This window comes from Anser brachyrhynchus, assembly GCF_964034855.1.
Source record: "Anser brachyrhynchus genome assembly, chromosome: 1".
NCBI classification, from domain to species: Eukaryota; Metazoa; Chordata; class Aves; order Anseriformes; family Anatidae; genus Anser; species Anser brachyrhynchus.
This window is the reverse complement of record NC_137694.1, coordinates 53,895,547-53,917,782: the sequence shown is the minus strand read 5'-3', so window position 1 is coordinate 53,917,782 and position 22,236 is coordinate 53,895,547. Positions and strand designations below refer to the sequence as shown.

The window sequence follows — 22,236 nt, the reverse complement described above, 5'->3', positions numbered from 1 at the left end:
CCATCGACTTGCGCACATCCAAGCTCCGTAGCAGGTCGCCAACCATTTCCTCATGGATAGCGAAGGCCACGTCCTGCTCCCCATCCCCTTCCACCAGCTCAAGGCACTGGGTATCCAGAGAACAACCGGTATTGCCGCTAAAGACCGAGGCAAAGGCGGCATTAAGCACCTCAGCCTTTTCCTCATCCTTAGTAACTAGGTTTCCCCTCGCATCCAGTAAAGGATGGAGATTCTCCTTAGTCCTCCGTTTCGCGTTGATATATTTGTAAAAGGATTTTTTGTTGTCTTTAACGGCAGTAGCCAGGTTGAGCTCCAGATGAGCTTTGGCCTTTCTAATTTTCTCCCTGCACAGCCTCGCTACATCCTTGTAGTCCTCCTCAGTGGCCCGCCCTTTTTTCCAAAGATTATAAACCCTCTTTTTTTTGCTAAGCACAAGCCGCAACTCTCTGTTGAGCCAGGCCGGTCTTCTTCCACGCCGGCTCGTCTTTGGACACGTGGGGACGGACCGCTCCTGTGCCATCACGATTTCCTTCCTGAGGAGCGCCCAGCCTTCCTGGACTCCTCTGCCCTTCAGAACCGCCTCCCAAGGGACTCGGCCAACCAGCATCCTGAGCAGCTCAAAGTCAGCCCTCCGGAAGTCCAATACAGCAGTTTTACTGGTCCCCTTCCTGGCCTCACCAAGAATAGAGAACTCTACCATTTCGTGGTCACTCTGCCCAAGACAGTTTCCGACCACCACATCTCCCACCAGTCCTTCTCTGTTTGTGAAGAGAAGGTCTAGCGGGGCACCACCCCGGTAGGTTCGCTGACCAGCTGCGTCAGGAAGCTATCTCCCACGCTCTCCAGAAACCTCCTAGACTGCTTTCTCTGTGCCGTGTTGTGTTTCCAGGATATGTCCGGGAAGTTGAAGTCCCCCACGAGGACAAGCGCCGACGATTTTGCAACTTCTGTCAGTTGCCTATAAAACTCCTCATCTGTCTCCTCATCCTGGTTCGGCGGTCTATAACAGACCCCGACCAGGATGCTAGCCTTGCCGGCCTTCCCGCGGATCCTAACCCACAGGGATTCAACCTTATCATTCCCAGCCTGGAGTTCCACAACATCAAAAGATTCTCTAATGTAGAGAGCCACGCCACCACCCCCTCTGTGCTGCCTGTCCCTCCTGAAGAGCCGATATCCAGGCATTGCAGCACTCCAGTCGTGGGAGCGGTCCCACCACGTCTCCGTGATGGCAACCAAGTCATAGCCTGCCTGCTGCACGATGGCTTCCAGCTCCTCCTGTTTGTTACCCATGCTGCGTGCATTAGTGTAGATGCACTTCAGCTGGGCCATCGCCTTCTTCCCCGGCCTAGCCATTGTTTCCCTCGGCACAGCTCCAACAAGCCTGGTTTGAGCCCCGTCCCCCTTCTTACCTAGTTTAAAGCGCTCTCTATGAGCCCCACCAGCTCCTGGCCTAGGATCCGTTTTCCCCTTGGAGATAGGGACCCGTCTGGGGCCATCAGGCCGGGTGCCGAGTAAAGCTCCCCATGGTGAAAAAACCCAAAATTTCTGTGCTGGCACCAGCCTCTGAGCCACCTATTAACCACATGAGCTTTCCATGTCCTCTCCGTGCCTCTCCCTTCCCCTGTAGGGATAGACGAAAACACCACCTGCACTCCCGCTCCCTCCACCAATCATCCCAGCCCCCTATAGTCCTGTTTGATAGCCTTGAGGCTTCTCTTTTCAACATCGTCACTGCCAGCCTGGACTATCAAAAGCGGGTAATAGTCCGAGGGGCGAACCAGGTTTGGAAGCTTCCTGGTAACGTCTCTGACCCTGACCCCAGGGAGGCAGCAGACTTCCCTATGTGTGGGGTCAGGCCGACAAATAGGGCCCTCCGTTCCCCTGAGGAGGGAGTCGCCCACAACAATCACCCTTCTTTCTTTCTTGGTGGAGGCAGTCCTGAGGCGTGGAGTCAACTTCCTCACCTCAGGCATCCTCCTGGGTAGGCTTCCTACCTCATCCTCACCCACCGGTCTCTCCAGCTCCAGGGCCTCAAACCTATTGTTCAAGGGCACCTGGGAAGGCGGCACCGGAAGGGGAGGGCATCTCCTGCGAGGTCGAGCAGGGACCTGCCTCCATTCCTCCTCAACTCACAGGTCCCCTCCCTCTGCCCGATGGCGACAGGGCAGGGGGTCCACCCCCCTTTGGGGCGTCTCACCCTGGTCCCTCTCCCTCCGGTCCTGCAGGGAGTCGCTCCACCAGTCTAACTCCCGCTCGCACTCCCTGATATCCCTCAACCTCTGCACCTCCTCCTTGAGCTCCGCCACCATGCGGACCAGGTCGTCCACCTGCTCGCACCTCACGCAAGCAGTCTCTCTGCCTCCCGCCGATGGCAGCAAGAGGCTCAGACGCTCCCCGCATCCGGAGACCTGAACTGCCGCATGTTTGGGCGGGCAGTCGGTCTGGGTGTGTACTGACTTCCTAGAGAAGGCACCGTGCCTGGTGGAGACCATCGCAGCCCAGCTGACGGGAGAGTGCCGTTGGAGGAGTTGTCCCTACGGGCGGGTGTGAGCGCTCCGCCCTTCCTGCCCGCCCTGCCCGCGCTCACTGCCTCGCTAACTGCCGCGTCACTCCCTGTTTGCCGGCCCTGGTCGCCGCGCTCCCTAAGGGCTGCCTTTGAACGGCCGGGGGGAGGAGCTGTCGCTGACGCTGCTGGCTCCGCCTACGCCTCGTCAGCCTCCCTCACGAGGGCTGCCGGTGCCTGGCGGCTCCCTCACGTAGGCTCGATGCCCGAAAAATAGCCCTGCCTGTCCCGATCCCGCGCTCCGTTGCAGCACGCGTCTGCCCCGGAGCCGGTCGCCTCGGCAAGGTCTCCAGGAAATGGGGTGGTGCAAAAGACCCTCCATGTTGTGCTTTTGTTTCTAAGGCTATGGTGCCTCTGCTATCCTTTTGTCTACATAGACAGATGAGCTGTTCCAGATCTACATAAAATGGGAGGTGACGTTATGGGACACGTATGTCATTGTCTCAATTGTTCTTTCTGTTGACTTACGTTAGCTATTTTTGTTGGATCTGTGTGTGGATGTTGTGGGACAAAGGCCTTTCTCTCCTGCCTCTAAATGCATAAATATGCAAACCCTTGTTATTGATCTGAAAGGATGTGGTGAAATTTGCACACTAGATCTTACATCCAACTTGAGTAATATCCAAAGCTTCCGTTTGTCCTTCATAACGTTGTTTATACAGATGCACAATACCTGCCTTCGCTGTGCAAAGGAGAAAGAGGTATTCAGTAACCCAGGACAAGGGGCAGAATAGCTTCAGCTTTACACTGGTTTACTGAAGGATTAGAGAATGAGAGAAAGACCCTTCAGCAGTAAGAAGAGGTAGACAATGAAAGGAGTAGGTGACAGAATATTGTAGAGCTAATTTCATTCCATTCATTTTCAAAATTGTGCGTCAAAAGGAAACGGGAAGCTGCAATAAATTTAAGAAAAGCTGAAGATACAGCATGAACAATGAAACTTTTTGTCTAGTTGTCAGTGGAGATAAACTTTAAATCTCAAAAGCAGCAGGATGAGAGGCCAGATTAACAGTGGAGGAAGTGATTTTTTTTTTTTAAGCCTTCAGAAATGCAGGATCAGAGGAATTTGCTTTGATAAAATATTTAACCTACTTTAGAAGCCAATTGTAGGATGTTTTATGGCACTAGCCCCGTCAGAGAAGACTTCAGGAATCCTAGAGGAGAGTAGAAATAGAGAAAACTCTAAGACATCGTCTCAGAATCTGTTTAGCTTAGTGAGAGAAGGACTTAAATATGTAGTCTGAACAACTGGTATGAAGATGTAGATTTTAATATTGTGGCAGACTGGACATACTCATTTTGCATTTTTTAGCCAAGAAAAGTTATTGAGCTCTGTGCAAACACAGTTAGATGAAATGTTGTGAAGAAATTAGAAAATAATTACACATTTGGCACTGAGAGAAATGATCAACATATTTTACCAAAAGAAATAAGTAGCTAAGAGAAACCTGTGTTTTCCTGAATAAAAACAATTGAAGGAAATTCATTCAATTCAAATTGTGGTATTATGCATCCAATTCAAAAATGAATATGGCAATATTGGGTTTCATCATGTCAGTAGTCCACAGGAGTTACTGTGACAAATCAGCTGAATTTTCTGAAAGTCAAAAACCTGCCAATACGTGGAGCTGTTACACATGTAAGATGCAGGGTAGGGGCAACCATTGCAGTTTGGGGGTTTGTTTTATTGAAATGTTTAACTACAATGTGGTTCATTTAGAGACATTAGATAAGGAGATTGTGTAGAATTAGGAATAAAAGTATCTCACTCAAAAATGAGGCACATCATGGCAGGACTGTCCATTATCATATGCTTGGAAAACAGGTTTTAGCAAGTGGCTTACGTTAGTATGCAGGTACTTGTTTTATATTTTTCCTGTTTTTACAGTGCTATCCACTTGAAACTCATTAAACCTTTTTCTGCAGCAGGCTAGCCACTCAGGCATGAATAATCTAAGGGGTAAACAAAATATTGTTATAAATACACAAGTGTCCATGTCCGATATAAAAATATGATTATATAAATATAATATAAAGATGATTAAAAAGCAACGACAAAGCACAAACACGCACTCAGGCACATACAGCTATCACATAAGCAGTATGTGTTTTTGTTGTAAAGGATTTATTAGAACATAAGTCTTAGAACTGAGTAAAATAAAGAACATCCTGATCAGTGGGTGAACATTAATCATCTCTATATCACAACCTCAGAAACAACAACAAAAAAAAGAGGATTGATTTGTTATTGCTTTGTGCTTTAACCACAAGAGACCCATGCAAAGTAGGTATACAAATGCTGTACTGTTTATAAATGAGGACACATTCTTACCTGATAGTGTTGTGTGCCTTCTTACAGGTCTGCTGAGAGCTCCAGTTCAACAGACAACCTCAACAGTCACCTCTCTATTTAGAAGTCCTGAAGTTGAACTGGCTTAAGTGCAACTATGTATGGGCTATACAGATTTAAAAAATAATAATAAAAAAAGGTTGAGATGTCTGAATCAGATGTCTGAATCTAGGCAGATGAGGTAATTAATTCCAAACCTGCAGTCTTAACTTCTTTCACTTCAAAGCTGGGGAAACACTGGAAGTGTCGTGAAGTAAACCAATGCATCTCCAGCACTGTGTCTCAAAAGCATGAGCGTCATTTCTGTGGGCAAGGGAGTAGGTGGGGAACGGCTTTGTCCCTCCTGCCTGTATTGGCTTTTATACAAAGATCGCATTTGTTGTCCAATCCTTGGACAGCGAAAGCAGGGTTCTTTGTTCTCCTGTCCTGACTCCCCCCTGCAGTGCACAGGTCAGCATTAGCAACCAGGGTGCTCTCGTAGGAGAGAGGAGGTGTGGGCTGGAGCTGCTTCAGAGTGCCAAGGGACTGATTTAGTTATTTTTGATTTACAGAAAATCAGGCTTCTTTAATTGAAAGTATTCAATTTCCTTTGTCCTAATGTCTTTCCTTTCTTCAGAAAACCACCAAAACAAAATAGGTTCCAACAGAAAGCCAAAAGGCAATAATGAGTAGCAAAGTATGCCTGAATTCCCTTTCCCTCCCTCTTCCTGAAATTTAGACACCCAGGTCAAGGTTGTAGGCTGATGCTGACACTGTTTTTTGACCCTCAAATCCTGTCTTCAAAATCAACGTGTGCAGAAGTTATTTCAAGTAACTGAACAGGTTACCTTTGAGAAGGGTGTAGCTCTCCTATATATATGGTGTCATCAGTAACCATACGGGGCAATGTGACAGTACAGTTTATGGACCTTCAGGGTTTTCTTTGATTGATCTCTTCAGCTGAGATGCAGAGATTCCACTTAAATATTTATTTGGATACATACCTAAATGCTTTCTTAGACATAATTGTTCCTGTTTGATTTCAGCTAAGGAGAAGTGCCTGATTTGTTTTAGTTTGTGATGGTTGTAAATTGGGAAAAAATCATGATGCCCAGTGAAGCTATATTGATATAACACTACAGTATTTCATATTTTACTTTACCCTAGTGTAAATGTGGTTCTGATGCTTATTTCCTAACTCATAGGGCTACTGAGAAAATAAAATCATTATTGTTTATAGGTTGGTTATGGTCCTCAAATGGGAGGCATTCAGAATGGAATGTTACTATTTAAGATAACCTTGACATTTAAAATTCAGCTGACAATATTTTGGCGTGTCAAATAGGCAGTTAATTTTGAATATATGGAAAGTGTTCAGAGGCATATTCAAGTTTTTGCTTGAATAACTTCTCTGACATATTTTCTCTGCACTGCAATGGTGACCATTTTCAATACATCAAAAAACTAACCAGTTTAGAGAAATAATCTAAAGAATAATGTATGCACTAGTTCAATGAAAATGTGTTGGTCTTTAGACCCTCAGAGGACAAGAAAATAATGCCAAAACAGAACTCTTTCAGAAGACAAGAGCCAAAATGTACCTGGAAGAAAAACAAACAAACAAACAAACAAAAAAACAGATTAAGAGACAGGTTCTGTATAACTTAAGTGGTGAAATTTGATCATGAACAGTTCTGTCATATGGAGCTTTCTGTTTGTAGCTTCAGCTGTGTAAGGATTATGGGAAGTGGATCTCTTTGCTTTAATGGTAAGTTTGTGACAGAGAACGAAATTTCATGTTTGGATAGCTTGTTAGATTGAAGTTATACTGGAGTCTGCTTTTTATTCTTCCTTTGTTGCATGAGACTAGCTAATCCTTATGATACAGAAGTACCCTGAAAGAAACCATGATCTGATGGCCGATATCTGTGAAGACATGTAACATTGGAGTAATTTTTCTGTTGGCTGAGATGAAAACAAGATATTAAGAAAGCTATTCCTTGTGATTTTTTATCTTCTTTTTATGCTACATATTAGAAAGCCTTTTTTTCCTCATTAGAATGTGCTTTTGCAAAATGTTCATAGATCTGGAGGTAGCCTTGCAAAAATTCTAAAGGCCTTGAAAATGCATGCAAAAATATTCAGCATATAAAGAGGAAGGATTTTTTTTTTCCCAAACTATCATCATTGAAATTACAATAGAATTATCATAAGCCTTTATACTGGGGAGTAGGGCTGAGGATATTGACTGTTTTTCAGCTATTTAGTGTAGGCCAGCCTGTTGCTTGAATTGGCTTTACAGGTATTGTGACATAAATCAGAGGTGATCGATCCCTACCCTATCAAACCCTTGATCTGACAACTGGAAATAAATCTGTTGGTTGACACTGAGACGGTGAGTTTGTTCTTATGTTTGGAGCTGCTATAAGACTGTTACCAACACGAATCATTAGGCAAAGTTTATGAAGTATTTGTTTCTCTCTCTCTCTCTCTCTCTCTTTTTTTAATATATATGGATTTAGTTTTTTAATTCATTCATGTATTTTACTATCCTTTTGTTCAGTCAGACTGATTAATAAAATGTAAAGAAATGTGTATAATTGGAATGATTTCCCATACCTGGGGATTCTTGGATCTGAGGACATTTAATACTGGTAAAACCCATAACCAAGTAGGCAGTGATTGTCCAGAAAACTGCCTTCTATTTGTCCTATAAAAGATAACTTATACATGCATGCTGTTAGCTCTGGGAGGGAAGATGATTTGGTATTTACCATTTTTTTCTAGTTTTCAAATGGAGATGATGGAATGATCAAATTAGACTCAGAAAATATCCATCATAATTTCATCTTCTTAATAACAGTTTTTTTCTTACAATTTAAAAGGTAGTTCAGCTTGGTCAGGGATTGTGTAGTTCATGGTGTCTTGATTGTTTGTATAGGTATTAATACTGAAACTTTTGATATTTGATTGTGGTCAGTTAGCAAGCAGAAATTAGCAAACTTTTCTATTTATTTTTTTCACAATGTTTTATCTACTGTCACTTCTATGTTAGTGCCAGCATGAGACAGGTTTTTATCTCGTTTTCCGGATTTCCTACACTTAAAAAAAATGGAAAGATGCCATTTGGTAGCAGACCACAAATGGTGTAATAAATTACTAATTACCGTTATTGGGAAAACAAAATCCCATGATTTTTGTTTTCTGCATCTGAAAATATTTTTCTGATGTTAGTGAGACCATGTAGAATTTTTATGTGAGATGAAAAACTAATTAATATCAAAAGAAAGAAGAAAGCTTTTACTCAAATATTTATTTTTATTTTCACCTGGCACAAGCGTAAAGAAATGGACGTTGGTTTTGCTTGCCTAATATTCCCCCAGTCCAAGAAGTCAATCTTTGGACTCAGGTTTCTAGAGACCATTATACATGGGCACTGCAATTCAAATGTGCTGTTTGGGTTTAGCAGCTGATAAAGCAATTTGTTTTGATGTAGCCTATAAGACTTGGCTCTAAAATTCTAACAAATTCCCCACCTCACGTTAGATCCTGAAGCTGCTCTCTGTAATGGGTATCTGAATATTTCATATAAATATTCATGAATTTGGTCTTCACAAAGGCTGAGGTAACAAATATAGGGCTTAAGAGAAGTCCCCTAGAGATTTAGACATTCAAAATAAGTGGGAAACGTACTCTCTGTTATTAAATTACACAATTATAATATAAATTGTATATATAATTCCAAGTACATACATGGGATAATTGAGCAAGAACCAGCTGAAGGCTCTTAAGATTTATAAATAAACCATCTATTCCAGTGAACAGAAATAGAGTATAAACCTCCCAAAGTTTTTACTGAAAATTAAATACTGAAGATCCACTGTTGTGCACAATTTAAAACATACCTAGAAGTCATTCACCATTTTCCCTTAACAAGAGTAAGCAAATATTTGAACATGCAGAGTGCATGCTGAAATTCTTTCCTTTGACCCTGAAAAAGCAGAACTGTATAGATACTTTGAGTAAACTTCAGCGTGCTTGGAGAAAAAAAACAATAGGACATCAAGGATAAGACAAATGACCAGGTTTTAATTTGGGGTGTCTGCCTCATAGATTTCCACTCGTTTGATACTTATTTGACAGAGAATATTTTTTTTTTGCCTTTTTTTTTTTTCTTTTCAGATCCAGAGAGCTTACTTAAGTTGATTATCTGATGTCCTTCTTCATTGCCTTTTGCCTTGTGTTTCTCCTTAAAGTGTGGAAAGTAGGTATAAGCATTCATGAAACTGCTTTATTCATTATAGACTAGTATAAAGGGCTATAGAGGCTGAAATTAATAAAAAACAGTATCTTGAAGGTGGGCATGCAGCCTCATCTCTATTATAATCAATGACTTTTGACCTCTAGCTTTAGTGAATCTAAATTTTTACTCTGCAGTCTAAAATGTACTGAGCTTTTCTGGAATTGTATTTCCATGGGTGAAAACATAAGTGTCTGGCAGCACCATAAGAGAGTGAGGTGGACCTGAATGCATAATGGAATATATTTGGACATATGGTTTTATTACTTGCTTACCAGTAAGAGTTTTTCTGCTCCTCATAATGATTCTTGGGCCTGAATCCATACCTATTTTTCATATTTAGATTCTCACAGAATCCTGTGACATTCTAATCTGCAGTATGAGCTATAGAAAAAGCTATTTCTGGAGTTTATTACTGATGTTATTTGGGGCAATCTGAGTGACAAGCTACTATTTCCCAAAGCTGCTGTGAAATTTCATCCATTCTCTGCCAGTCTGAGCTGCTCAAGAGTGGGATCATTCAAGACATCCACAGAATTGTTTGTCATACAGCTACAGGTGAACTCGCATTCTTAAAAACATAGCACACATTAATAAATGACAGTTGTAATGAAGTACATTATTGACTTTGCACTTAGTCAACTTAGGTGATCATTTCTGTTTTGCTTGCAAGATAATTCTGCAGTTGAACTTAAACAGCACATTGTCACAATGTTTGAACATTAGCTTTCCTTGCCGTGCAGTGAATATAGTTATGTAGTGGAATAAGGATCACGAAATACGTCATAACTGTTAAGAATGGGATTGCAAGAATGAAACTTTGGAAGATAACTAGAAATGGAACAGACTTAAGCAAATGTCAGTTATATAAAAATAGGCCTTTTGGTATACATTAAGATGCTGAGCCATAATTTGTCATGGATCAGGTTCGTATGCAAGTTTGCTACTCTTGCAATACGACTGATAATTTCTTGTGGAGGGATGTGACAGGAGCCTAGATAAATACTAAGGCTGTGCCAGCTCCTTGCTCCTATGTCTGCTTCACAGGAGTCCTTAGCCCAGCCAATACCAACAGCACAGCTCTGCATTCCTCATGTGCTCAGAACTCTTGGGAGAAACAGCACAGCGAGTGCTCAAGCAGTTCAGGATGAGATTTGAGGTATTGTTTTCAAAATATCAAGCTTATGTCTTTTTTTTTTCCTTTTTCTTCCCATCTTTAGCTATATAAAACTCATTCCCACCTCTGCCCCCAAAAAACCGTCAAGAGAGGATACAGAATCCCTGTACCTTAGGCCCAGATAAATCTGGATATTCTGGGGAAAAAAAAATTAAAAAATTAAGTATAGTGTTTCTCCAGTCGCAGCTAACTGCCATATGCTTCCTGATCTGTATTCTCAGTTTGAGAAAGTATAATGAATGTGCTGATAACAGAGATCAATATTATAGATTATTTAAAAATGACTTTATTTGCATGCCAATAGTGATACTAACACTTAGATTGAGTGCTAGTGGACCCTTTCTTAGTTCTGTGAAAATGAAAATATTTTGAGTAAAAATATGGTTGCAAAATCCATGGTTATTTCTGTTACCAAGTTCAAAAGTAACATCTACAAGGATGCCAGTCCTTATGTCCTCTTCAAAGAACATATATACTAAAGGCTGACCATTTTTTAACAATAGTGCTTGTCTTGTGGTTGTTCTGATGCAGTGATCTGGAAAACAGTGGTAGAGGCATATAAAAGAAACAGGAATAGGTTTGGAAAAAACAGCAAATTTTACTCATGTAGAGATGATCAATAACCTGCTATTTCAGGAACCTGGGGAGCTTGGGGACATGGATTACATCAAAATCAAAGTTCAATGCCAATCTTTATAAAATTACATCATCTAGTTTGTAAGTTAAATCCACAACAGCAGAAACTCAAAGCAGTAGCTAAAATGCTACCTGTCCTCCATAAAGTTTACTGCAGATTCTGGTTTTTTTGTTTGTTTGTTGTTGTTGCTGTTAGGTTGTTTTGTTGTTGTTGTTGCTGTTTTAAGAAGATCCCCATAATCTCTCTGGTTTTGTCTCTCTCATTTTCAAAGTCTTCTTGGAACTTAAAAATATAAAAGTTTATTGTCCAGAAGAATTTTATCAAAGCTGTCTGAGCATTTGACTCAGATTTAGCAGGGTTTTGTGTGAGTACAACTACTCAAGTGAATAAAGCTAAACACATGACCAAGAAGCTGTCTGAAACAGCACTTAAATCTGGAAAAATATGGATGAAATACAGGTCATCCTGAACTGTAAGACCTCCTCGGGGAGGAATCAAATTATAACATCAGTAATAACTGATACTAAAATTGCATTTTCATCCCATAGGATCTCTAAGTCATGTTATGCCTCATTCTCACCTGGATTGAGTCATAGGCTTTCATTTCAGCACTTTCCAAGGTATGTGAAAAGTGGCTTCTCCCTGAGGAGACAAATGTTTTAGCATTTTTATAAGTTCTCATCCTCTGTCTCCCAGCGCACTACATACAATCATTTCTGGAAGACAGAAATAAACAGAATGTTGTGAATTCATTGGGCAGACAGGTGACTCACCATGGACACATTGATGTAGATGTTGATTTCAGCACTGATCTGAGTGCTGCAAAAAACTAAGCATACATAAGACCTATGACACAAAGGCAGCTTTAGGCTAGAAGACAGCAATCAAGCAAAGAAGAGTGGTAAGTACAGGTATTTCTATGGGCTGTTGTGTTTTTTTTTCCTCCTCTATGGCCAGATCTTATTATTGTAGAATAATATTGTAGAATAGTAGCCTCTTTTATATTCACTAAAAATAGCCAAAACATCTACTTGAAGAGTTCTGTCCAAATATGTATTTTTTCAAGCCATAACTTAATTATTTTCTGTGCAATCATTCTGTGCAAGATTTTTGGTGCATTTCAAGTAAAGCTGTGATATGTTTTAGATTCTAAGATGGCTAGAAAACTGGAAGAATAATTGTATGCATGTATGTACATAAGAAGGTGCCTACTTCCATCACCTTGCAGGAAAAAGTTTTTTTTTTTAAGTTAATTCTGTGGACTACTGCATGTTGTAGAAAATCAGCTGCCTCTATTTCTCAGACATTAATGGCATGTAGGACTTTGAAACTTATTCACAGTCTTGTTCTTTGGGAGAGATGCTGACTAAGAGTTGGACAAAAGGTGATATAGAACCTTAGCAAAGTGATTTAACTTTGTCCTAATTCTTTTAATTCTTTTACAGTTCTGATCTGTGCTTCTGAAAGGACTCTCAAACTGCAATTTGAATTAACAAGGGTTGAACGTCTTGTACAGTAGGATGGTCAGAACATTTCAGATATAAGAAATGATATTTATAGCACTTTTTCTGCTAATCTTTTTTTCAACATATATATAATCTTCAAGCATGCACGCCTTGATTGAAAGGATACAGTTGTGGAGAATTTTATTTTTCAAGCAAAAGAAAGGCTTCAGATAAATTATGTTATAATGGCAGAATTACCTAGGCCAAGATTCATAGTTTGTTAGTTACGTTTATGCCTAGAAACAAGCATGTGTTTTACAATGAAGTCTGCAGCTACAAGGGTAATTGCTACACACATGACTAGACATCATTTCAAAATTCTGTGTTGAATGTGAGTTTCAGGAGCATCAACATTTGCAAAAAAAAAAGAAAAAAAAATCCTTAGAGGGAAAATTCAACAGCTCAGAAATCTGCTATAATGGCATTTGTAAGTGAATCTTAAATTACTAGCATACAATTGGGAGAGTTTGCAATCCCTTCTTTGCCCTTCAAATATCAGTATGGGCTGCGAGTAGTTTAATTAATGAAGTATATTCCACAGATACTCATTGGAAACATTCCTTTAGGAAACAGACATTACTATGTTACCTAAAATAGGAATTTAATGCATTTCATGTTCAGATTAAATACATTTGTCTCTGGTGTATTATTTCTAGTAGGCCATATAATAAAAATGAATAACAGAGCGCTTACTGTTGCAATACTAATTCCTTTGCCAAGTGCTTATACCTTGATATTAAACATATATAATGGGCAGAGTAGAAACATGGTTAGCATTGCTTTTCAACACCATAAGAAATATTAGGCATCACCAGACACTACCCATGATGTATTTAAATCTAGGGATACTTCTTTCAGTGTTAGCGCCTATAACTAACGCATTACAGAACACACATAATTAATATTTCAGATAGTCTGTCCTTGGTAGTTTTATTTGCAGTAGAGAAAAAGGAGATATTGTTCTGGCTTAGACAGTTTTCTATCACCGCTCAGAGGCTGGCTACATCCAATTGCTATAGGTTTTTTGTAAACCATATGAGCATCAAAGTGTGGATGATCTGAAGAATGTTGCTTGTAAGGTAATTAATAAGAAAGGTTACTCCTTGGGAGTTGATATAATGTACAGCTCTAACAATCTGATTTGGGGAGAATGGGCTTCCCAAATTGTGCAGAGGCAATTGCAAGTCCACTGGCAGTGTGCCACAGGTAGGGGGGTCATTGCACAGCACTCAGCCATGTGGTGGGCTTATGGACACCCGCAGGTCGAAGACCTGTTCATTAGGTCTGAACAGGTGTCCCCAAAGGGGAAAAAAACATATTTCCATGTTTCTATAACTGCTTTCAGTCAGAATTTTCAGTCACAAGGAGGCTAGTCATCTTACAAGTAGGAAATACAAGATAAAACTCTGGGAATATTTTTAGAATGCTAAGAGCAACTATGTGTTAGCCATGAAGCAGTGTTCTACAGGCACGTTTGTACAACACATGCCATACTACCAGGCACTCAGCAGCAGTGCCTCATTTCAGGGCTGTCAGGGGGGTCACAGTGTTTACAACCTCCATAAGCTCCTCTGTTCATACTTTTTTTCTTTCTCTCTTTCTTTTCCTCCTTCCCTCCTTCCCTTCCCTTCCCTTCCCTTCCCTTCCCTTCCCTTCCCTTCCCTTCCCTTCCCTTCCCTTCCCTTCCCTTCCCTTCCCTTCCCTTCCCTTCCCTTCCCTTCCCTTCCCTTCCCTTCCCTTCCCTTCCCTTCCCTTCCCTTCCCTTCCCTTCCCTTCCCTTCCCTTCCCTTCCCTTCCCTTCCCTTCCCTTCCCTTCCCTTCCCTTCCCTTCCCTTCCCTTCCCTTCCCTTCCCTTCCCTTCCCTTCCCTTCCCTTCCCTTCCCTTCCTTCCTCCCCGCCAAATGTATTTTTGATTTTCCAGCTTTGTAGGCAAGCTGTAGGGAAATTTTCATAATTTCTCCACTTAGTCCTTCAGGTGTTTCAGGCTCTGGAGAGGATGAACTTACTATAAATGAGTCTCTGATGCCAACGTGCTACAACAGTGCTGTGTGCTGTGTGCTACTACAGCCCTGATGGGAAGGAGAACAAGCTGAACTGTGGTGCAGTGTGGGGCAGGTAGTTCACACAGCGCTGGTCAGTGCCAATAGCTCCTGCAAGCCATGGGAAACTGTCAGAGTTTACTTTACCAGTAATGTGATACGCCATTATGTTCTCATTGTGCTAATTCCACAGTACTCAGGTAACAGATGCCTAAATTAACTATGAGTACAAAATGTATCTTCTCTGAATTGCAGAGTTTCTCTTAACCGTATAACATCTTTTATAATGTGATTAGAGGAAGAATTTCCTGAGAGACTTATAGTGGATAGACCTATTAAAGCACTAAAATAATTTCATAAGGCGCAAGCCATGTCTTTGAAGCTGGTGTATGTCTTAGCTGACTTGTGCATTACAATATTCTGAAACATTACCACTGAAACTTAGGAAGGGTTTCTAAATATATGCCAAGATGTGCAAAACAAAAGATCCACTACAAATGATGGAGGTCTTCTGGAATATGGAACAGACTTTTCTCGTGGTACTAATAATATCCCTTATTCATAGGCATATTATTCATAGGCAGTTTTTCTCAAAGCAAGAGTGTATTTCAAAATAAATACTTGAAGAGTATTGTGGCTATATATCATGCAAGTCATTAAGCCAAACATGATTTCCGTTTCTCTCTCTCCTTTTTCTGTCTTCAGTTTCTCTCTCTGATGACATTTGATTACAGTAAATTCCTCTCCATTCATGACACTACATTCTGCTGCCTCAGGCTTAAAGACAGTCAATGTACGGACGTATGTATGTAATAGCTTAATGAACAGTTGTAGGGTCTTGAGTGCAGTATTCAAGGGGACAGAGCTTAGTGGCGGTCTTCATTTATTATTATTAATTTATTTATTATTTGTGGATAGGGCTTAGGAGCTGGTGTTTGATTTATGACACGGTATTTGATGTAATGATGATGATCTGCAACCATGACTTACTTTCCTCAGGGAAAGAAAAAAGTGTAAAGCAGGAAAATCTGCAAATTGCAACTGCTTTCTGGAGAAGAATTTTACCAGGAGAAAAAGCATCTGGACGTGGAAAAAAACGAGCAACACCTGCGCCAACCGCTCAGGAACCCGGACTGCCTGTGGTTTTGAGGGAAAAGGGTAACACCTCCGAGGTTCGTCTCCTCTCCTGCCGCCCCTGCAAGCCCGCAGCAGGGCTGCGGAGCCTGCCCTCGCCTGTGCCCTTCCCTCACCTAGCGGCCACCGCACGCCCACGGGGCTCCGGGCCCGGCCCTCGGTGGCCGCCGGGGCAGGGCGGAGGGCGGCGGTGCCAGACCCCGACCCCGAGATGGCGGCGGGGCCGGACCCCCGACATGGCGGCCGGCCCGGCCCGGCCCGGCCCCAGGGGGCGCAGCCCGGGCCGCCCGCCCCCGCTCGGCGGGGCTCCAAGCGTCCTGCTCCGCACCGCTTGCCGGGGGCAGCCGGCGGCCGGGGCTGGTCTCGGTGGAACCGCCGCCACCCGAGGGGGTTTTCCGAGGGCTGTCAGTGCCCCGCGGGGGCCGCGCAAGATGGGGCTCGTGGGCAGGCTGGCGGGGCTGCCCCGCCACGGCGGCGCTGCCCGGCGGTGGCTGCGGCCGCCCTGCACGGAGAGCCGGCTGCCGGGCCGCGCTGCCTGCTGCCGGGCGCCGGGCGACTACGAGGCGGTGTTCAGGGCCTCGGTGGCCGATCCCGAGAAGGTGTGGGGAGCGGCCGCCGCGCTGCTCCGCTGGGACAAGCCCTGGGACAGGGCTCTGCAGAGCCGCGGCCCCGGGAGTGCCTCCTGGTGAGTGCCAGCCGGGGGCAGCGGCTGCGGGGCGCCGGGGGTCGTCCGGGTGCTTGGGGCAGCGAGCCTGCCACCCTGCTGTAGTGGTGGCAGAGCCCCGGGGAGTTCAATGGTTACACTCGCTTATGCTTAATGACTGAAATCGGGACGGGTGAGGGCCTTGGGGTGAGAGGGGACTTGGCGTGGGCTGTGGTGGTGTGCGTGTGTCGTACGGGTGGGATGTGTGGGGGTCCGGGTGCCCTGCGTGAGAGCCTGATGCTCCCCGTGGTTTAGGTTGCTGTCTGCGCGGGGAATCTGGCATGAGGGGATGGAAGATTGCCTGTGGGAATGCAGAGATGGTGGCTTTCAGTTTTTTAACCTTAGAAATTAGCTGAGTAGGTCATCGCTTCGAGGGCACGATAAGGTAATATTTAGCAAAAGCATTAGTAGCCTGGTATGTACATACACGTGGTGAGCAGTGACTGTGCAGACAGAACGGACATCCTTCTTACAAACTTCAGGAAAAGATTTTCAGTGCTTCTTAGAAAGCAGTTTGCCTGTTAAAGTTTTGTCATGACCACCGTCATCTCTTTTTCAGCAAATTTACATCATTCTCTTTGAACTTTTCTCAAAGAGAAACTAATCCAGCATAAAAATGGCAAGGCAGGATGGGGGGGCGTCTTTGGCACATTGATGTTCGTTGCCTTTTTAATGTTTTTCTGGCTTGATTTGAATTTAAAAATACTGAGCATTCTCAAAATATAATTAAAAATACTCTTCACTCAAATCTGTCAGAGCGAGACACGGAACCAGCAGTGTGGAAACTTACATTCCTGTCGGTGTCTGTGATTGCTGCGTGGCAGCTCTCACAGCGACAATTGTTTTTATCTCTTAAGCTGGATGTTAAGCAGCACCTAGCCAGCATAAATCCCTTTAAGTTATCGTGGCTGTGTAACAGTCAGGAGTCTTAAAGTGGATTGATAAGGAGACCTGTGGTCCTCTGACCTTGGGTTTTAAGGTCATGGCGCTGGTCAGAAAGGACAAGTAGGATTGCCTGCACAATTAAGGACCACTGAAGCTCCTTGGCATTCCTGAACAAAATAACGAAAAAGTAACGGTAGTTACTTTTTAAAAGTTAAGGAATAAGAATCTGATACACACTAGTGAGCATGGTTTTTCTGTCAGATCCTGTCAAACAAATGTAATTTGATTTGATGAGTGCGATAAGCTTGCTGGCTACAAGTGATGTGGTTTTGTCTTTTTAAAGCATTTTGGCTTCTTAGATGAAGTTAGTAGAAACATTTTTTTTCCTAACTAATGCAGGTAGAGGGCAATTTTGAAAGCTGTGTTCTTCATGACTCTAAGACACAAACATTATGTGAAATCACCGTTGAGCTTCAGGAATGTTACCCTGTCTGCTATTGAAGTGTTACTGACACTTTAAAAAAATGTGGCTGGATCAGTTAACATACCTTCATCTTAAAATATCTAATACTGTAGTGGTTTTGTTTAATGCATCATTCAACTTCTGTTTAGACTTCATCTAAACAAATTAAAAAAAAAAATCCCTTTGATTCCTGGGAACTCAGGCTGGAGAGGTGTTTGTGCATGGCATTACAGGAATTAGCGATACACTTTTTTTTTTTTTTTACATTTAAAATGCAAAATAATTGTACTGCAGTTTTTTTCTTTTGCATACATGCTGAGTTTATTCAGAACATTTATCATCCTTCATTTTTCTTCTTAATTATCTTTGCTTCTCAGTGAAACTAAAAATTGTCTCTGAACACAGCTATTTGATAGCAGATATTGTCGGAAATTACAACATAATTTTTGAATATTTGAATTTAGGCTTAATTATGCGTTGCCTTCATCATGATTATACTTATTTTGTTACTAGCAAGTAGGCTGTTGACAGATCTGAAAAAATTCTGAATGCAGTAAGAACCATCTCCGTGCCACAGACAGTAGATGTTAAGCTGTATGTAACCGGAGTCCTGCTATGGAAGACCTAACTACCTGACTTGTCACGAGTAGGAGAACGTGATCAGTGCTTCCTTGCCCCCTTCTGCTTCCCCTTAAAGATTCAGTCGTTTTAAAGAACGGTTAAAGAAGAGTCAGTGCCTGTACTTGAGATCCCTGGTTGTGCAACAAGAGCAGCTCTGCCAGACCTGCAGGAGATGGGAGGCGCCGGCCCCGGACCAGGGAGGCAGGAATTCCTGCTGAGGCTGGAGGTGGCTTTAAAGGGGCTCAGGGGGGTCCTAGTGCGGTAACCACACTGAAATTGTTACAGGGATGCGTTACTGGATGAAAGTTACGTGTCCTGTGGATTACCAAAGGCTACTGCTGTCAGGGATGTACAGGAAAAAAGACTTGCCAAAAAGATTGGTAGATATTGGCAGAACACGAGCTTAAAAAGTTGCTGTGAAGCAAGCTGTTTTGGTATTATAACCACATTTAAATTCTGCTGTGATTTTGGCAGGAGGAACCCTGCCATTTTTCTTCCACAGTAGCATCAGTGGATAGAAGACGAGCTCTTCCAAGAGGCTGGTGGTGAACTGAATCCAGTTTCTTTTGTGTATTGGAGTTGTTACTGTTCACTCTTTTTGTTTCTCTTTTTCTCCTCCTCTGCTCCATTTGTTTAATGTTATTCTTTTCCCAGCCTTAGGAACTGAGCCTAAAGAAAAGATCTTCAGGCTGGATTTAGGTCCATAAGCTGTATTGAGGTAAATGTCTGGTTAGCAACAGATTAGCATTTTACAGCCCTGCTTATGGCAAGATTCACTTGCAACTCTTACAAACATCCTGCAGATCCATCCCATACCTTTCTGCAGCTTAGTGGAATAAAAATATTCCACTTCAATTCCACTTCATTCCAGTTTCAATTCTAGATCTCTTTTTTAAATTAATGTCCTTATTCCAGGACTGGGGCCTGTTTTAATGCTGTCGTTGCTTTCCAGCTAAAGCTTATTCAAGCAAATTGATGTTCTTCGGAGATGTTCATTTCTTTGGCAAAAACTTGTAGTGGCACCGGGCAGCTTTTCAAAGCCAGGTGTTTTTTAATTTGTCAGCCAAAATGGGGTATTCCAGCACGTTTGTGAGTGACAAGTAGAGAAGCAAGAGACTTGCACTTGTGTCCACAGTAGGTGCCTTGCTGCTTTCTCCGCTCCGTGGCAGCCTGCGCTCCCTCCCTCCCTCTGACCTGGGCACCAGAGCTCTCGGCGCAGAGCCTTGGGTTTTGGCTTCAGCCTGAAGTCACGTTTTTTTTTTTTTTTTTTCTTGTTCGCAAGCAGTAGTTAAAAAATGTCTTCAATAATGTTGGTCTTGCTGCATAACTTAATGGGAATCCAAGCTCTGCTACTCGCTCGTGTTTCCACCATTCTTAAGTAGCAATGCATGGTAACCCAGATACTGTGCTCTGCTGTTGCGTTGTTCACATCGTCACACAGAGATACGATATAAAAATCAGTGGATGACCTGGGCCTACACAGTTTTTATGACAGTAATACAGAGTTTATCTGTATTACTTGAGGCAACTGACAAGCTTTTATTGTTCATATAGCTCTTTTATGGGAAGAGGTTTATAGCACAATGTTTTTTTTTGCTTTCTTCGTCTCCCACCTTCTCCTTATTAATGGCATTGTAAAGGAGTCACAGGAAAAGTTTGCTACATCCAAACATCCTAATTGGTTTTGCTTTAATAATTGCAATTCTTTGACAATAGGGACTATTCAATGGCCTGTGTTCATATGGATATATGAATAATACATCAAATATCCTAATTTAGAGCAGTCCTATAAAAGACAGGAAGGAAAGAAGAAAATGCTCCCTTTTAACTGGTAGTGGGTTACTTCAGGCCATCTATTTTTATTTTTTTACATTACAACAAGACATTATGACAGTGAGCATCCCCACAGAATTTTTGGAAACTCTCAACTCTATTTTTCCTGTGTGTTGCTCTTGCTGTAGATAGATCTGTGCAGATAGAAAAACACAAAGGAGAGCATTATTTTGAGAAAGCTTATTCTTAGGTTCTGTGTCATCTTTGAGCTAATTGTCATTGTAGCACATGGTGCCTTCTTTTTCTTTTGAGTCACTGATGTAGAACATGGTAATGTCAAATGCATTATGAGTATCAGACAAATTTAGAAGGTTTTATGACCGTTTGGGTCAGTTTCATTTACATACAGATGCGTGTATGCTTAGCTGTTACTGCCAAGATGTGAATAAGAACATTTGGAGTCCTGAACCCATTCTTCTTAAAAGATAAGTTTACGTGCCAGTACAAAGCGTAATAAGATATTTTCATAATGTCAAAATTATTTTACGTGAATGTATGTCTTGCTCCCTGAAATCGTAGCTATAAAAATCAGAATGATTGATGCAAAGTAAGTTAAATCAAGACCCAGTTTAGCATATTCTTAGTTAAGTCAATTAAGGTATAAGTACTTTACTTCTTTTACCTACCTTGGTTTATGTAGCCTTTTAAGTAAATTGTGGGGTTATAGAATAAAAAATGACTCTCTGAACGGAGTGTAAAATTTTATGGACGATACTTCAATTGCATGCTCTCATTCCTTAAAAGAAAAAACAACAATAACAATCAACCCTGTCTTAGTCATTTGAAAGGTTGGCTGTAATGTACTTTCAACTTCTTTTTTAGGTTTGTAGGTGGAGAGCTGAATATTTGTTACAATGCTGTAGATCGTCATGTTGAGAATGGACGAGGAGACCACGTTGCCATTATTTATGACAGTCCTGTAACAAATACCAAAGAGAAAATAACGTATAAGGAACTGCTTGAACAGGTACGTCTGAGAATAACCTTGTTACTGGAAATAGATTGGAAATACTGCACAGCAGGTAGATATTAGGGAGGCAGAAGTGGTCTGCCTTGCTAGTTTATTCCTTTTGCTGTGCTCACTATTGATCTATAAGCTTCACTGCTTTTACCTGATAATAGAGCATCTAAGAAGTTTTGATCTTCCTTTAAATATCATTTTTTTTTCCTGCAGTTTGTTATTTTTTTGTCCTGGTCAGTTAAATTCTGAACTTTTCTTTCTTGAATTTCTTTTCTTTTTTTTTTTTTCCATCTCCTAACAGTTCTTATTTCCTATATAAAAGGTAAAGCAAAATATTAGTCAAGCCACTTGGCACTGAGTTGCTACAAAGAACAACAGTGCTGTTGTAGTGAAAATGAAGGTGCACACCTTGACTATTGCTGCAGATAATGGAGTGTGAAACCAAATGCCAAGTGAACAGGAAGCAGGTCCAGGCAGAGCTGTGTCACGTGCCTGGTGGAGGTTATAGCGGGGGTGCTGATGGCCTGCACTAGCACTCCGTTTGGGAAGCCTTTGGATTTCAGCTGTTGACTGGCATGGCCAATGCAACTTGCCTCTGTCTGGGGTGGTGAATGCCCAATTCAGCTTTAGCCCCAAGTGCCAGGCTCTCCGCGTGCCTGTGTCACCACCATCAGCTGCATGTGGGCCTCACACTGCTCCTCTGTGCCGATAATTTGGCAGCCTCATTACCTGACGTTGTCATTTACCAAAGGTCACCTGCTAATGCCACCCTGAACCAGGCCCAACCCATGCCGTTGCTATAATTGGTAGTTAAATTGAATTTCCTGATCAAATGCTGTATTTTAACTTTGTTTGCTCTGCTTTTCTGTTCTAGTTATATATAGCAGTTGCACTTAACACTGAACACCAAGAAATTTTGGAGTCAGACTCCTCTTCTTGCTTAATGAATTTCAGAGTGCAAGATGCATTACAGTGGATGGAACACACTCACTGTACTGCAGATACACCTAATGCAAACCTACTTCTAAAATGTTAAATGAAGTTCACAATACACTAGTTTGGTGTGTGAGGTTTGTATTCCAC

The 22,236-nt window shown here is 42.1% G+C and overlaps 1 protein-coding gene and 1 long non-coding RNA gene across 11 annotated transcripts in view; both read left to right on the top strand.

Annotated features, from left to right (window-relative positions):
- The first annotated feature begins 1,697 nt into the window (after positions 1-1,697).
- Positions 1,698-14,142, top strand: LOC308187582. 7 transcript variants are annotated; one of them, XR_013944789.1, is made up of 4 exons: positions 1,698-7,290; positions 9,078-9,159; positions 9,659-9,753; positions 12,455-14,142. It is a non-coding gene; the product is annotated as an uncharacterized lncRNA (long non-coding RNA). The 7 variants fall into 7 exon arrangements; XR_013944790.1 differs by having other exon boundaries at positions 9,539-9,753; positions 12,455-14,141; XR_013944792.1 differs by lacking the exon at positions 12,455-14,142 and adding an exon at positions 11,770-12,448 and having other exon boundaries at positions 9,539-9,753.
- A 1,444-nt stretch (positions 14,143-15,586) lies between these two features.
- LOC308187580 (acyl-CoA synthetase short-chain family member 3, mitochondrial-like) overlaps positions 15,587-22,236 on the top strand; it is a 71,362-nt gene continuing 64,712 nt past the window's right edge. For 2 of the 4 annotated variants that reach the window (XM_080575708.1, XM_080575709.1), the window contains exons 1-2: positions 15,587-15,725; positions 21,015-21,159. Coding sequence is in view for 2 of the 4 variants with exons in the window: in XM_080575707.1 (XP_080431833.1) it covers positions 15,924-16,372; positions 21,015-21,159 (594 nt within the window). In the remaining 2 variants the exon portion in view is untranslated. Of the gene's footprint in view, positions 15,726-15,908; positions 16,373-21,014; positions 21,160-22,236 lie in introns of those variants that run through there. The other 2 variants (XM_080575707.1, XM_080575706.1) reach the window with 1 other exon arrangement.